The sequence below is a fragment of the Microchirus variegatus genome (assembly GCF_963457635.1).
Source record: "Microchirus variegatus genome assembly, chromosome: 12".
NCBI lineage: Eukaryota > Metazoa > Chordata > Actinopteri > Pleuronectiformes > Soleidae > Microchirus > Microchirus variegatus.
Genome location: NC_139813.1, coordinates 15,935,005 through 15,952,286, shown reverse-complemented (window position 1 = coordinate 15,952,286; position 17,282 = coordinate 15,935,005). Strand labels below are relative to the sequence as shown.

The 17,282-nt window shown below is 41.1% G+C and overlaps 1 protein-coding gene across 1 annotated transcript; it reads right to left on the bottom strand.

The window, feature by feature from the left end:
• Positions 1 to 12,517: 12,517 nt before the first annotated feature.
• sox7 (SRY-box transcription factor 7) lies at positions 12,518 to 15,095 on the bottom strand. The gene is made up of 2 exons (XM_083899013.1): positions 14,844 to 15,095; positions 12,518 to 13,941 (listed from the first exon to the last, which is right to left on the bottom strand). The coding sequence occupies exons 1-2, from the start codon at positions 15,073 to 15,075 to the stop codon at positions 12,974 to 12,976; spliced, it is 1,200 nt and encodes a 399-aa protein (XP_083755139.1). The 5' UTR covers positions 15,076 to 15,095; the 3' UTR covers positions 12,518 to 12,973.
• Positions 15,096 to 17,282: the final 2,187 nt, after the last annotated feature.

Genomic DNA, 17,282 nt, shown 5'->3' with positions numbered 1-17,282 from the left:
ATAATGTAGTTCTTATCGTGGTTTAATGCTGTGCACTTGACCCCTGACAACCATTCTGCATAAGGGCCTGTTTCATCTCAGTGGATTACATATTCAAAATCTTGATATTCTTCATTCACCACAACCAGGAAACATATGTGGCCTTGGATCCTTAGAATAATGCTATTCATCCCTAAGGTGTCACGTTAGCAGCTGTGGCTCCTAAAATGATTCAAACAAGAAAAATAATAAATCACATCCTGCACACACACACACACTCACACATATACACACACACTGGCCACTCTGAGTTCACCCAGTTAAACCAGGACAAATCTCTTCCATTACACATTTTTAACACAGACAGAAAATAGTGACGTATGTTTACTCACATGATCCACAATCATAATCCAGATGCTGCTGTAAGAGCCAAAGAGAAAAACGATTGGTTCCAAATCCACGGAGCATACGATGCACACACGCTCACAGAAACTCTGCAGCCACTGCAGGCAGAGGAGCGAGAAAGCAGTTCAAAAAGCCTCCCTCCAGATATGGGCCTACCTGCTAATCAGATACATGGCACGCTAAGGATAGACTGAAAAGCCTCGCTAATCACTCTGAGGTTGGACTGAAATCTGCAGAGGCTTTGGACACATGACTTGGACTTCGCCGTTGCATAAAGGGAGTTAAACACACACTTTTAGAAAGCAGTTAAAGGCTTGGTGACAATCTATGACTGGGCAAAATATTCACTTGTTTTAACTGTCACCTTTTGACCTTTCAGTCATCATTATTATATTTAGCTGTAGTTTCCCCTGAGATCTGTCTTACTTACTACATCTTCGTTAGGCTGAGTGTACCTGAGCAATATATCAACATACAATGATTCTTGTTACATTTTTTTTGTATTTTTATTTGTTTTTACAAAACTGTTTTTTTTAATTTCCCACAAATCCTTACTGCACTTGTGCATTTTTGTCACTGAAGAGAGACACAGCTAGTATCATTATGATAGTATAGCATAGCATAGCATAGTATAGTATAGTATAGTATAGCATTGCATAGCATAACATAGCATAGCATAGTATAGTATATTACATGTCATTTAGTATAGTATAGTATAGTATTGCATAGCATAGCATAGCACAGTATAGTATAGCATAGCATAGTATATTACATGTCATTTACATGTCATGTAGTATAGTTTAGCATAGCATCGCATAGTATAGTATATTACATGTCATTTAGTATAGTATAGTATAGTATAGCATAGCATAGTATAGTATATTACATATACTTTACATGTCATGTAGTATAGTATAGCATAGCATACCATAGTCTATTACATGTCATTTACATGTCATGTAGTATAGTTTAGCATAGCATAGCATAGCATAATATAATATAATATAATATAATATAATATAATATAATATAATATAGCATAGTATAGTATGGTATAGTATAGTGTAAATTAAACAAGATAAACATTATTTTAAATTGAAGTAGGAGCATAACAGCTTCACACTGTCAAGTGTCCATTTGTAAATCGCAGGAAATTGAAATCTGACTTAAGCTTTCAGTTTTTGATGTTTAGAACGTTGCATCTATGTATGAATACAGGCGATATATATATATATACATATATATAGCACTCTAATCCAAAGTGCTTTACATTTTGCATCTTATTCACAGATGGCAGTAGGTTTGAGATTCATTGTTCTCCTTGTGATTCTTTCAGGAGCGGCTCGGCTTTAAATCACCAGTCCCGTGATTTGTCGTTCTGTCTGTGCGGAACATTTTTCTTTATATGTATCACATTTATTATTATTATTATTCATACTGCTATGATTGCTTTTTATGTTGTTTATTGCATGCATCTCACCAAAAACACATAAAATAACAATGCAGCAAAGAAAAGTATTGTTCAAAAAGGAACATGATGAAGCACATGCTTATCCGGTCCTATCTATTCTCTTCTTCTTCACTGTAAATTCAACTTAAATCAGATTTCTAGACCGTCCTGGACCATATAACCATACACACACCTGCCTCTTCCTCTTCTCTCTATCTTGAAAATATAGGATTTTTAATGACCGTCTTAAACTCTATAATATTTCTGCTTCCTTCCTCTTCAAATTAGTTCTTTAAATTATATTTTCCTCTTAGGTTATACATCCATCTTGTGGGCTCTTTTTGCTGTGACAAGATTTCATATTGTGTTTCAGTTTCGCCTCATAAAAACCTGCTGTCAGTTTTATTATGTGAGGATTTAACCCTTTAAGGTACGCACCAAGAAAAAAGCAAAGGAAAATTATTTATTATTTTATTTTATTTCCTTACGATAACCATAATGACAATCAATATTTTTTTTTTTTTTTTAATTAGACCCTACAGTATTTCAGATACAGGCCTCTACCAAACGGTTGAGACGTCTGTTCATAATAAACCTGGTTTGCATAATTCATGAAGTACAACATTCACAAGTCACATTAAGTGTTAGTGAGTTCAGCTTTTTTTCAATGAGATATAGTGACTTAAAGTGTGGTCGACCAAATGGTTGAGTAGTACCTTAAAGGGTTAAGGGACCTGAGTAACAGTAACACACCTAATTACTGTGTCACGCTGAGCAATCGTCACCAAGAAAAAGCAAACGCAACAAAGATATAAGAGCCGCTCAAGAGAAGACAGTGATAATCGGGCAAACATGGCAGCATTAAGACAAGCCGCCCTCCTTCTTCTTCTTCGTCAGCTGTCTGGCTGGCACTCAGGTCTCCTCACACAGACTGTTGAGTCAGAGCATGGGAAATGATCGCAAGGGTCAAAATCTCTGAATCACACATTTTGTCATAGGTGAAATGCACTTGAAGATATTTTCAGATACCGTTCGTTAAACAGTAATGTGGGGTCGTCTCACTCTTTTCACAAAGGAGCTGCCACAGAAGACATGAGGGGAGAGGAGAGGAGAGGAGGGGATACTCTTATCTTGGTTCACAGACGACACACACACACACACACACACTCCAGTGATGACGCCAGGTTCAAGAAGTGCTTAATCACAGGAGCACCCACTCCCACCAGGCTGACACACACACACACACACACACACACACACACACACACACACACACACACACACACACACACACACACACACACACACACACACACACACACACACACAGAGAGAGGGGCGAGCTCTCACGCTGCCATCTGTCTTAAGTCTTCAAGGATGCTTGATGGGTTCATTGTGAGGTGGAGTCGACTCGAGGAGGTGGGCAGATTTATTGTTTGTCCTGACTCACGGGAGAGAGAAAGGAGCAGAAAAGACCCCCGCTGAGTCATGACAGACCACAAGTGACTCAAAAAGAAGTGCTGAGGACGTGACTTTGTGTGTTTTTCGGACCGAGAGTGTGACTTTCCTGTTGCGAGGAAGGCCACCGCCCCCCCCTCCTCAGAAGGAAACCTAGGGAGCTTACGATCAGTGTGTGAGTCATCACGCACAGATCTGATTTGTGCAATTAATCTCCCTGACAAAGCCTCAATATTACAGTTTTTTTCTGGCATCAGTCCCACCTCCACCGTGCTGATGCAGGATGGATCACAGTCACAGCAGGACACTGTGTTAAAGCTCACACGTGTGTGCACTGATGCTCAGGGCTTAGCACTCCCCCCTCCTGGCTGCAGTTGAAATGTCAGGCCTGATTAGTAGAGAGGAACCTGCTGAGCGACGAGGCGTTTGATGTGTTTAATCACCGTGTACACAATTCTATTTACTACAAACAGAAAAAAAAAATTGTTGGGAAAGAAAAACCCTTTTAGAGCTGTCAATCAATCTCTCTGTTTATTATCCAACCCTCCCATTTAAGGAATCAGCAAAAACCTTAATATGTCACATGTCCTAAAATACACAACCTTGATTTTATAAATTCAGGTCTTCTTTCACAGATTCCTTGTATAGAGACACATGTGTCTTCACCTCTGTTAACTCTTTGACCTTTACCTGGCACAGGGAAGGAAGTCTAAGTATAACCAGGAGAAGGAGCTATAAGCGGCCTATAAGCTCGGGACAAATCATGCTGTACTTACACTAAACCGCTGTTCTGTTCTGTATTGTTATCCGTTTGGGTTTTTAGTTTTAAAGCTGCAGTATAGGGAGCACGTTGCACGTGTAAAATTGTTTATATTACATTTTTTTTTTGCTTGATGTATTAAAAAACAAGGTTACAACTCACTTGTTTCATACATTTCAATTCAACATAAAACTCAAACCGCACAGCGCATTAACAACCATTCATATTGAATGCAATTAATGAGATAAGTTAAGTACTAACTACTAAGATAAGTACTTTATCACTTTAACTCATCTTTTAAAGATAAAAAGTAGGAAATCAGAAGAAAAATGATAATGAATCTTTATTCTAGTGCTGCTAGATGAATGTCATTAGTCCCATGTTGATTGTACAACAGCTGAAGCCAATTCGGAGAATCATTTAATAAATATTCCAATCCAACTTTATTTATAAAGCACTTTTAAAACAACTGCAGCTGAAACAGAGCGCTGTACGTACTGTTAAACAAATAAAATATATATATAAAAAAACAAGACCTAATAGACCTAACAAAGAATAAAACATGCAATAAAACAAGATAAAACCAACGTCTCATACTGGGTCGAATGGGCTTTAAGATGCGTTTTAAACATGTTATTAATTATTATAAGGATTAATGTGATATGTTCTTCCAAAGGAGGCTGTATAATAACGCTCCCTGTTAAATGTACAGTATATGTATGAGAGTCACTCTTTCCAGGTGAATTAATGTTCCACTACTAAGCAGAAATTGGTCAGTTTATAAATGGCATGAGTTTGCCTATAGTAATAAACACGTTTTTATGGATCCTAAGTTCCAGATATGTGAGGAAAAACTGCCCTGCATGCTTAAAGAAAATGTTTTGATATCACTGGATTTTTGCTGACTGCTACTGACACAGTGAAGTGAAACCCAGTGGGGTCTTTGGAGCCCGTGTGTCCACGTGAACGCTAGAATGTGGATACGTGACTTTGAGCTGCTCGATTTGCTTATCGGAGCTTTCAGCAATCACTTGCTCTTAAGTATTCTGCCATCTGTAATAAACATAGACCAATCCAGTTCATATCCTGTTTTGAACCTGTCAACATGGTACTTTAGCTGAAGTGTCTGAGCTCTGGGGGGACGACTGTGTGAGTCATTTCCGCGTGTCTCATTTTTTGATGTTGGGTCTTAAGGAAACAGGGCCCGAGCATCCAGCAGGAAGGGATTCCTTCAAGCTCAGACATCAACAACATCCCGAATATTACACACCCCGTAACGTAAGGTCAGAGGAATGGGAGTGAGCATGGAAATTATGCCAGAGTGACCCATTGCCAAGGTCAGCTGGGAGCATTCATACCCAGAATTTCTGAGCGTAAACAGAGCACATCAAGGCGGAGGAAATGCTGTGTGGTTCACGGCTGACGTACTTTGAAGCAGCAGTAAATGAGGTCTGTTGTTCCTGTATGTTGGAACTGACAGCATTTAAAGATCTTATCTGGGAGTCTTCAAACCATGAGTGAATGACAGCTGAACAACAACACTTATATAAGTACTTCTTCTTCTTCTACTAGTATTAATTAGACCATCACAATATTGTTAGAGCCCATTGAAGATTGGAATAAAGTTAGAGATGACACCAACCTGCAGGTGGAACCTCATGATCCACTTCCTGGTAGATTTGAATGAATCTCCTCATCACAGATGACCACTGTTCCTCCTGATGTGCAGAAAAGAAAAGAAAGGAATTAATTCTAACGCAACACATTCTGCATGTGTTCATACCTGCATAAAGAACCATTATTGATTCATTTTTGATTTCATGTATTGACAACTGTTCCCTCCTGAGAATTGCTCAGGATGACCTGGACAACTTGCCTTTTATATATATTTATTGTGTAGCTTGCTATTGTTTTATTATTACCTGTCCTTGCCTTGTATTTGTTGTGCCTGTGCAGCACTATGGTTGTTTTAAATGTGCTATAAATAAAGTTGACATTGACATAACTCTTAATACTGGACATTGAACGCATGCTCTGCAATTTGTTTATTCTGTAATATGTAGTTTTGATCATTTTACTCTTCTATTATGTCACTATTTTACTTCTAGTTTTATCGATTTGATGTTTTGTACCTTTTATGTTGCTGTGCCTTTACATCTAAAGCACTTTGGTCAACCTTGGTTGTTCACCTTTATTTAACAACCTCTGCTTCTTTCATGTTGTTGATTAGTTAATTCAGTACAATGAAAGATGCAGAAATGAATCACTCTAAAAACAAATATCTGCCTTACTTTAACCTTTAAATTATCTGGGAGACAAAACATTAAAGCCTCGCTACGTTCTATTATGGGGAAATCCAATATTGCGCGTCAGCATTATCTTTGAAATCATTTTTTCTGGATTTCAGAGGATGAAGAGAGGTTTGACAACGTTCAAATATCACAGGAACGTTTTACTCTGTCATTTGCTGAGTGATGTCATTATTGCACTTGCTTAAATATCTGAAAACTGAACCACTCTGCGTTGCTTGCGTCTCAGGAGGAGTCGCCTGTCGAGCTGCTGCTTTGCTTTCGTCTGTCCTCCACAGTAGCCGCTAAAAGCGTCTCTCGCACACACACACGCCGATGAACTTATAACATCACTCATCTGAATCATTAGCGTGTCTGAGTTTCAGGATGCGTGCTGAGTAAAGTCTGATGGTGCAGGATGACGGGGCCAAAGCCAACCATGCCAGCCAGTGTGTGTAGACTCACTAAAATGGAAAGATGGGGAGTGACTTAAAGTCCACCAAGACTGATGTGTTATTGATTGAATGGTGTGTGTGTTTTTTTTGTAACTTTATAGAAAGAGAAACACAACATCATTTAACTGCCTCTAAGGTTGGACTAGAGGACTAAATATAGCAAAATAAAACATCACGTCGCATATTATAATTAGCTCTAATAAGACATGAATCACAAAAAAACTACATAATGGCTCTTCCAGTTGTTCCCCACAATGTGAGATCACACACGCAGCAGATGAGGACGTTCTATCTATCAAATGGAACAACCACATTGCAATTAGGAAGGACAATAGGAACATCCTCCTCCACATTGGGGTGAAGAGTTACGCCACCCCTGGGAGAATAAGCAGTCCAAAACAAGCCAAATATTGTTGTGTCGCGTACGTAGCAATGGCCGTGAGACAGAAGGGAGTCAGGCTGTAAGGAAAAAGGATAAGAATATGATTTTTAAAATAGAATAGAATATAGAAAAAAAAAGTGTTTTAAGAATTTTTTTTTTTTTTTTTACTATATCTTAAGCACATCTAAATTATAATATCAGTCCATGGTCATAGTTAGACAATGATGCTTATGACAAAAGGACATCTATGGGTAAATAATTGAATAAAATGAAGCACACTATCGTTTGGGCAAACTAATGTTTGGGGTCACTTCTACAATGTTTTGTGTTTTCCATTAAAAGTCACACTTTTATTCATCAAAAGAGTTGCAAAATGAATAGGAAATATCGTCAAGACATTGACAAGATTAGAAATAATGATTTTCATTCAAAATAATGAACTTTGCTTTTGTCAAAGAACCAGCAAAACTGTTTTCAGCTGTGCTAAAGAAGGGTTTTCAAGGGTTTCCTAATCATCCAATAGCCTTCAATAGTGTTCTAATGGTACACAATGCACCATTAGAACACTGGAGAGATGGTTGCTGGAAAAGGGCCTCTATACACCTACAATGTATAGAGTGTGTTTCTGATTCATTTAATGTTAGATTCATTGAAAAAAAAAGTGATTTCCCTTCAAAAATAAGGACATTTCTAAGTGACTTTTGAACGGTAGTGTATAATCAGTTTAATAACAATATTTTAATGTGAATAAAACACTACACAACCATAAACCACTACACAATCTTCTTGATGAAGAGTTTTAATGGGGGGAAATGAGCATTACTTCCTTCAAAAAAAAAGCACAATCCGCTTGTAGATCCTGCACAAGCTTTCCTGCCTGCACTGGTTTTGGTAAGCGCGGTGGTACTTATGGGGTAAATGGAAATCTAGCCTTCTCCTTCCCTGGGTTGGCAGCCGTGTGTCTGCTGGCCTCCCTCTGTGGTTTCCACGATCGCCTGTATCTGCTTAGAACAGGTGCCGGAGCCTGTTCAGCTGCAGCATTCACCGGCACAGGTACGGATGGGGAGGCCGCTTGGCTGCTTGTACAGTCCCCCAAGTTTTTTTTTTTCCAGGGGTCCCCATCTGTGTCCCTGCACATCCTCTGCCACATGGCACCCGTCCCTCGACGAGTCTGGTCCATTCTTTCGCCGGGCAACGCACGCGCCTGCCCACCACCCCACACTCCGCCTGTTGTTGAGCCACAATGAGATGAAGAATAGCTGCACTCCATAATCCCTTGCTGTGCAAGTGTGTGTGTGTGTGTGTGTGTGTGTGTGTGTGTGTGTGTGTGTGTGTGTGTGTGTGTGTGTGTGTGTGTGTGTGTGTGTGTGTGTGTCTGTTTTGCCTTCTTTCCCTCTTCTGGCCAGATTCAGGTCCAAGTACAAATTGTAAACAGGTCATTATGCGGCTGTTATACACTCCAGTTGGAAATGCATTCCGACAACATTTAGTATTTACTGATGTAAGCGCGTCTTCATCCGTCTCGCAGACTATAGTTTTGAGTTGGTGTAAACTTGTTGTCATGGGTGTGTTTTCCCTTTTACACAGCTTAGCAATGATATGTGACATTGAAATGACTTGGAATGAATCAATTTAAAATGTAAAATAAATATACACATATTATTGAAAATATGTATATGGAAATGAAAGACAAAAATAATTAAACATTGCAAAATATATAAACAAACAAACAAATATATACACACTATACACTAAATATACTATATAGTAGTAAAAACCAAGTCTTAAATGTGGAAAAAAAATGTTTGTAAGGACTAGCCAAAACACACACACACACACAAACACATGCATGTCTTTACCACATTGTGGGGACCACGTTCAGGACCGGGCATAATGTCCCCACAAAAAAGATGTTTTGCCAGGGGGTGGTCCACACAAGCATATAAAGACAAGAGAATGCACACACACACACACACACACACTTCTATATTGTGGGGACCACGTTCGGGACCGGGCATAACGTCCCAACAAGGAAAAATGTCCCCACAAAAAAGGTGTTTTGAGACAGGGGATGGTCTACACAAGCATAGAAAGATAAGAGCACACACACACACACACACACACACACGACTTCCAGCCTACACAAGGTGTTATCCCTAACCTTTACCATAACCAGTTTATGGTTAAAGGGCCACTTCACCCAAAAAAAAAAAAAAATTATTTTACTAATTTTCAGAGATAAATGTGTTATTCTTTTATGAGACAATGGATCTAATATATACACGTCTCATTCCGACATTACAACAGAGGAAATTGGGATTGAGGTCAAAAAGTCGACGTAAAAGCCTCCTTCCTTCAAAGAAAATAAACACTGTTTACTGTGTTTCTGTCATGTTTTATGAGTAAAAGACCTGAAAAAATTAAAAGATAATAAAAACAGGTCAATTTCATTTGGTCGAATTAAATAAATACAGCACGGCATAATGATTTTAACCCTTTAACACCGAGCGTATCGCAGATGATGCGTTTGCACTGCATTACAGCAAAGAGGTGCAATTCTTTAGCCTTTAACTCCTCAAAAATGAGGTTCTGCTTTTGTGTTTATGCCAGGTACACATCACACAAAAAGAACACATCAGCTGACCCCAAAACCAGCACATAATGGACCTGTAGTAGCTTTAAAGGGCATCTCCATCCCATGCATTGATATGCCTTAGTCACGTTGTTCAGATCAGCCACTTCCTCTTGACCTACAGTGAATACGCAGAGAGCGTCACACATATAGCAGGAACAGTCACCCTTCACATAATGACGTGAGAGGACGATCACAGGACACAATGCAGCGCTGGACCAACCAGACAGTCGGCCTCCTCCGCGCCTCCGGAGGACGCCGAGTATTTAAAGTGATCACTGCTCACTTCAGTCCAAGCAGATGGATATAATACTTTACACAGCTGTCCACACACGGACGGAGTCTTACGCCGTTACCTTGACAGTTGATGTTGAGTTAGACCTGCCGACTTGTTTGTTTGGCCAGGGAAGTGACAATGACGGCAGGGGAGGAAAGAGGAAACATAACAGACTACCTGACAGACTCATTCCACAGGCTTGACCTGAGACTGGAGCTGCGCCAGCGAGCAATCAGAGAGAAATAACAAGAGGAGGCTCCTTTTGTTTGTTCAGCCTCTGCGTCCTTACTTTATACATGTGTTCACAAATATGACAAATCTTGTATGCAAGGTTGCAAAAATATTCAAATCATGTAATTAAAAGGAGACGATGCACTGGATTCTCATGGGCAGTGCTGTGTTTGGAGCGATGCACGGCAATATCACGTCACTGTTGTTTGACTCTGCCTTTTGTTGATTGTTGTTTTTTGTTTGTTTGTTGATTTATTTATTACAAGTGAAAGAGCAGCGATGGCTCTTTCTGCTGATGATGAAGTCACATTTACTTAAGTAAGAAAAAAAATAACTTAAGTAGATCTCATTAAGGCATTTCAGAAAACTATTGCAGGTTGATTTACACACCATACTGTGTTTCGTAAACACCATTTTTTCAAACTAACCATTTCTGTATGGTTTATTTTATAGTTGCATTCCAGTCTTTGTGGTTTCACTCCCATTTTTACTGATATTTGTTTATTTTAATTATGGATTTGGATGAAAAGCACCACAAAATAATAAACGGTACAGGAAGAATATTTGGATTTGTTGATCAGTTTACCTCCTCACCTCATGGCGTCTGATGAGAAGACGCCGCGTTGACTGTTTGTCCTTGCGTCGCCGTCGCCGCGTCCTACCCCGAGGTGCTGGACGTGACTGTTGAGACACTGCAGAGCGTCTTTACCAAGGGAGTCTTCAGCAGCGGCAGCAGCAGCACCGTGACCTGACCCCCAGACAACCACAGACCACTTTCTGAACCCCCCCGAACGCCTGGGGCACCACCACGTCCGACTGCAGAGTTTTTGAATCCCTGCAGGCACAAAGGGTAATGATGTAACCTCAATGAAAAGGAGAGCACAATATGTCGGGCAGCATGATGAATGTTGTCATTCAGGTCACTTTATAGGGCTGGACTTGTGTGTAATAAAAGGGCTCATTTTCATGTACACAATTTCTGTGGCCACTGCACAACAAGGTCAGGTCACGAAGTTTCTCCTGCGGTTAAAAGTAAAGACGGCTAAAAGTAAGATGCTAATCAGCACGGTTTGCGTTTCCTCCCGCTCGCTGAACAGCGGGTTCCCTTCCCTCACTCTGGCTCTTTAATGCAGGGCCCAGCCAGGCCCAAACATCCTGACGGGGAGAGAGAGAGAGAGGCTTTTTCCCCTTATCAGCCAGGAAACACCGCTCCTCTGCCACATCCTTTTTACAAGAAGCACGACTCAACCGTTCCCAAAAAAAAAAAAAAAAAAAATGCAGGAAGACCCAGCCAGACTCCAGGATTTGTCAAAAGCTCTCCCCCGAATTCCTTTTATCGAGAAAGAGAACAGAGAAGGGTGAGAAGGGGAGGAGAGAAGAGAGTGTTGGGGGGGTGTAAAACAGTCAACGAAGCCTGGGATTTTAATTTCGATTTTTATTTTTGCACAGATTACGAAAAAAAGGTCTGCATCAGCAAGATATAACATGGGAGGAAGGGGGTGGTGGTGGTGGTGGGGGTTCAGAGAGCATAAGAATGGCATCCAGAATAAGACTCCAGGAAAACAAAGGACAGTTTGAGGCGGAGGCGGGTGTGTGTGTGCGACGGCTGCGCCCCTCTCTTTTACACTAATCCTCTGAAACCCTGGGATGAATTTGAAAGCGAGAGGAGCCGGATGAAGAAAGGATGATGTGATGGAGGGGTGGAAAAAAGAACAAAAAAAAAAGCGAGCGGCGTCATAATGGGCCACTCGCAGTAGTTTGAGGGAGAGGAAAACATGGCGCGCCGCTGAAGTCCAAGATGGACAAGCAGCACACGACGTTTCCCACATTCTATTACGAGTCCTATTTTTGTGTTATCGTCTTTATTCAGGAGTTGGATTTTAAGATTCACAAGTAGACTTGCAATAATGTAAAAAAAACAATTGACTTTTATTTTTAAATTGTTGTCCGTCACAAACCTTAAATCAGCATACACGTTTTTAGTTACCATTATTATTTTTCATCCTAGAAGTTATGATTATATATATATATATATTATTAAGTAGTGGAGAAGAAGTATAAACGTCTTTTTTTGTCTCCGTCTCTCTTCATAATACAGTGTTAAATTGCATAAGAAATGTCCAACTACGACCTCATTCAATTACAACTACTGAGGTAAGACTCCCAAACGAATGAGAGAACATAATAATTATAATAATAATAATACAAACATTCGAGTGGAAAGCGTCGATAATAAGCATTTACAGTGAGCATTTTTTTGTGAAACATCGAAGGACTTAAATTAGCATCGAGAGCATCTGTACAACAGGAAGTGGTGACATTTACAAGTGGACGACAAGTCTTTTTTTTGTTGTCTTTTTATACGATTGTTCATCTGGTTTGGACACTTCACGACAACTGGAGGTGGCATACTTTAGTTTTGAGTCTGCATCCCTGAGACGTCCATCTCCCTCTCTCTTCACGTTCCTCCATTTGCTCTGTCCTCATCTCCAGACAATCATATTGCTCAGTAATCAGTTTGTTTTGTTTTAATCGTGGTGGGATAAAGTTGCCGATGGATGCTAAGAATGAGATAGTCTCCCCCCCCCCCCCCGTATCAGCAGCCAAGCGCAACGTTATCCCCATTATTTTTAAAGCTGCAGTGTGTGATCTTAGCTTATGAGATGCCATAGTTGTTGTAGTAGGCCGCTGTCGCGTCAGCCAGCACAGAAATGAGGCTGGTTTCTGTGCTGCTGCTGCTGCTGCTGCTACTGCTGCTGCTGCTGCTACTAATGCTGCTGGGACAGACAGTGGCAGACGCCGTGGCGGCTGAAGACACCTGGATGTGTCCGGTCACAGTCATGCCACCGCCGCCCTGCTCCGGGTGGTACCCGCCCCCTGTAGAGTTCAGGTACTGGTCAAACTCGTTGCGGTCCACCTCTCCCAGCAGCTCGGCCTGGCTCAGCTGGTCTAGAGTCTCCAGGTGGCCGTGAGTCTCTGGCGGCGGGGACAGCTGACCCAGGTGACCCTGGTGAAGCCCGTGGTGAATCTGGGGGAAAGACGAGGTGCTGTAGTAGGACAGCGGAGTCTGGGACATGTGAGAGATGTGAGCTATGTGCGCGCCTCCACAGTGGATCTGGGTGTAGTCGGTGTGGTAAGGGGGCGGGCTGCCCATGTGCGTCTGATTCTGATGGTGCTCGTCCGGACAGGAGCCGCCAGACGCTGAGTAGTAGGAGGGGGGGACGTGGTCGTGGTCCATGGCGTCTAAGGGGGACATCTCAGGAGGAGTGGGCAGACCGTAGGGGTAGATGTCGAAGCTGCTGTTGGAGCCAGCGGGGTCTCTGAAGCTTCTGACGCCGGGCAGAGACGGGCTGGGGGTGGAAAAGCCGCCGTTAGGGCCGGTGTCGTCTTTGTCAGGTGGGTGACAGAGGACTCGCTGCTCAGGCAGAGTGTTCTGATCAGGGCCCGCCAGTCCACTCAGGAGGAATCCGGGGTCCACTCGCTTGCAGATGCGCTTCAGCTGCTTCTTCCGGCGAGGCCGATACTTGTAGTTAGGGTAGTCCTGCATGTGCTGAACCCGGAGCCTCTCTGCTTCCTCCACGTAGGGCCTCTTCTGCGTGGGAGTCAGGGCCTTCCATGATTTCCCTGGATTAAAAAAAAAGGCAGTTGTTTATCATTTGTTCATTTATCTAAAATACAAAAATATGGCTCAACATATAAGAATAATAAAAAAGACAAATAAACAAGGCTGATTTCTGTTACAATTCAGTATAAACATGGACAATATACATTGTTCAGTAACTATTAAAACTATAAAACATATTAAAACATATTTAAAACAAAATACTGTCGGTTTATATTGTCTATAATAAAATATAAAAGCATGAGGTTGTTCTAATTCAAGGTGAAATTAAAACACGAGAAATTACATTTAAAAAACTGGTTTTAATGTATATAAAACAATTTATAAAGTTTTTGAAGTCTTCATTTACATTTGCGTGATGAGGTTTAAAAAAAAGTCGGAGTTGAAACTTGCCACAAAACTGCTTCTTCATTTATTTTGGTTAAGCTCTAAACTTTATTTAGGAAACTTATCTGTATATAATTTATATCCCGAGATAATCTCTGAAATGATCCATCACCGTGAAGTTACAGATTATACATTTTCGTTGTGTGCATTGTTATTTTGGTGTTGTCTTCGCGTGGTTTCACATGAATTTAAAACAGATCAAATCTAACGCATATTTATTAACAATTATAACGTGATTCTTTTCTATAATTGGACTGAACTTGAAACAAATTTAACGGAGAAGTGACAGTAACTTTTACATTAATGAGACTTTGACGTGTTTATTAATATCCGTGAAACTGTGACCGGAGGTAAATAAACTTTTAAACTTTTATTAATAATAACGCTTGTTTAGATATTAATAATTCACTTTAAAACAAGTTAAACACGTTTATAAAAATGACAAAGGCCTGTCGTAATTAAGCAAACTAAATATATAATAACAATAATGTTGGAATAAGTTTGTTTTTTTTCTTACCCAACATTTTGCTGAGCTCTGCGTTGTGCAGGTCCGGATTTTGCACCGCCAGCCGTTTGCGCTCGTCTTTGGCCCAGACCATGAACGCGTTCATTGGCCGCCTGATCCGCGGCTCGGGCGTCTTGTCCGCGGGGTTCCTGTGCGGACCGTGGCCGTCGCTCACGTCCACGTCTCCGGGAGGACACTCGAAGGACTCCGGCCACGACGAGTACGCGCTGATGAGGGCTGCCATCTGCGCGCTCCAAAAGAAAAAAAAACTTGAGACGCGCCTCACACTTTCTCTTGGACTAAGTTGCGCGCTCTTTGATTACGCGCGACACAGAAGCGGAAAATAAATATTAATGCTATAAAATAAATGTGCGCAACAACTTCAGTGGTTTTAAAGTGAAATAAAAATCCAGCCGTGGATCAGTGGAGCTACAGGCTGCAGGCAGGTGTGAGCAGAGCGCGCACATGAGCTGTGTTCCTTCTTGTGACTTATGATTCGGTCTTTCCTGGTGGATGATGTTCATGGGGGGAGCTTTATATTTGAGGAGCAGGTTCCAAGAGAAACCCCGGAGATTCTCAGCTCCTCCTTGATTGTTAAATTGTAGAGAGAGAGAAAGAAAGAGAGAGAGAGAGATTTCAACACTACTTAATACTTAATCTGGCCTCACAACAAAGCAACACTTCACGGATGACACACTTGACAGATAACGCCAACTTTACGCACTCACTCTGATCCTCTTTTTACATATAAAACAGTCATAAAAACCACTTTATATGTCCAAATGACAGCAGTGGAGTCCTGTTATTGTGAATAAATTAAACAAAAATATCATAAAACTCTTGAAAAGACTAATCCCCTGTTTCATGTTTCATATAAAAAACTGACCTGACAAACTTCCCCAACCTGTTCTGCAGTGACACCACACAGCAGACACTGCACAGTAACGTTTTCAGATTCTATTTCAAAAATCAAGTTTGTCAAGTTTAAACCAAAGGGGGGGGGGGGGGGGGGGACTGTCATTAAAAAGACCACACACACATTTCTGGCATCATGTGTCACACTTCAGGTAACACATAATAATAAAAGATATGAACACAGAATGAAAAGTTATTTGTGAAGTGTGTGGACGAAAACACGCACTACAAACAAATCAGTTTCCTTCTATGGGCATATCAAATCCAAGAGTTCCTGTTGACAGGATACTCTTGGGCTCCAGCCATGGATTAGTGCGCACGCACGTGCACGCACACGAACACCCAACAGGGCATGGTGGAGGGTTACCAAGTACATCTCCAAGTAACTAACTTGAGTATTTTTAATGTCTATATGACTGCATTTATCTTCATGTTTCAGGTCTCATTTTATTTTTAAAAAATACTGTTAAATTGAACTCCCCAATATATTAATTTTGGCCAAAAAAATATACCTTTAAACCACATTAATCATGAGGCTACTTCAAGCACAGAAAATACTTATACCTGCTCTGATATTTCCCTGCATCTGGTCACTTTCCTGGGCTCTTCCTCTGACTTAAGTTTTTAAATACACATCCTTTTGGTCAGTTGTTGCCGTCAAACTAAAGTGTCAGCTTCATCTCAGCCTCAAGTCTTACCTCCCCCACCCACCACCACCCTCCCCTCCCCTCCCCTAAACAGGAAGAGGATACGGCACCTGAAGCCACAGATTGTGCACAGAGCCCGGGCACATCAGTGATATATTGGGGGCTGCACTTCCTCTTACTGCTCGGACGTGGATGAGCAGTGAGTGAAAGTGTGCAGCCGCAAAAGAACGAGTGAACCCCCCCCACACACACACAGGGACATCATATTTGTAATTCACAATCAAACATGTGAAAGCTCAGAGCTGTGTGTGTGTGTGGGTCTCATGCCTGTATGTGTTAACCACTGTGTGGGTGTGACTTGTATCAGCCTGCTGTTGTCCAGCCTTTCAGCGACAGAGAGAGAGAGACATGTGGCTACTGGAGATTTGAGGAGGGGGGGGGTGGGGTGTTGTATTTTCTGTACATGCTGTGAAGGAAAATGTCACCATAGCAACTTTTGTTTTAAACAAAGTTTTCTTTCAAGGATTAACTGGACTTTAATGTGTTTTTAAAACGAACGCAAGCATCATCACGTGTGCCAGAAAACTGTCCAAATTAAGCTTTTTTTAATCTGAAAATCTACACTTATTTACGTCATAAAGTGTAAATAAGTGTACTACGTGGATGAACAGGTGTCTAACTACGAATGCACAAGAGGAAGAAGAAAAATAACCTTCACACCCCAGATGCTTACAGTAAAAATCTGGTTCCTTTTTCGTCACAGGATGACAAGTAAAACATCAGATTTTCCTAAGTTAGCATTCCAAAATAGTGATGAGGAATGTCGTGATGGTTTGCTGCGCAAGACCGGACAGACTTTTCCCTCCCGTGACTCACACCACCCACACAC

Coding starts and splice junctions, on each gene's coding strand:
- sox7 (XM_083899013.1), bottom strand. CDS start 15,075: ATGGCAGCCCTCATCAGCGCGTACTCGTCGTGGCCGGAGTCCTTCGAG. Junction 13,942..14,843: donor AGAGCTCAGCAAAATGTTGG/GTAAGAAAAAAA, acceptor TTTTTAATCCAG/GGAAATCATGGAAGGCCCTG.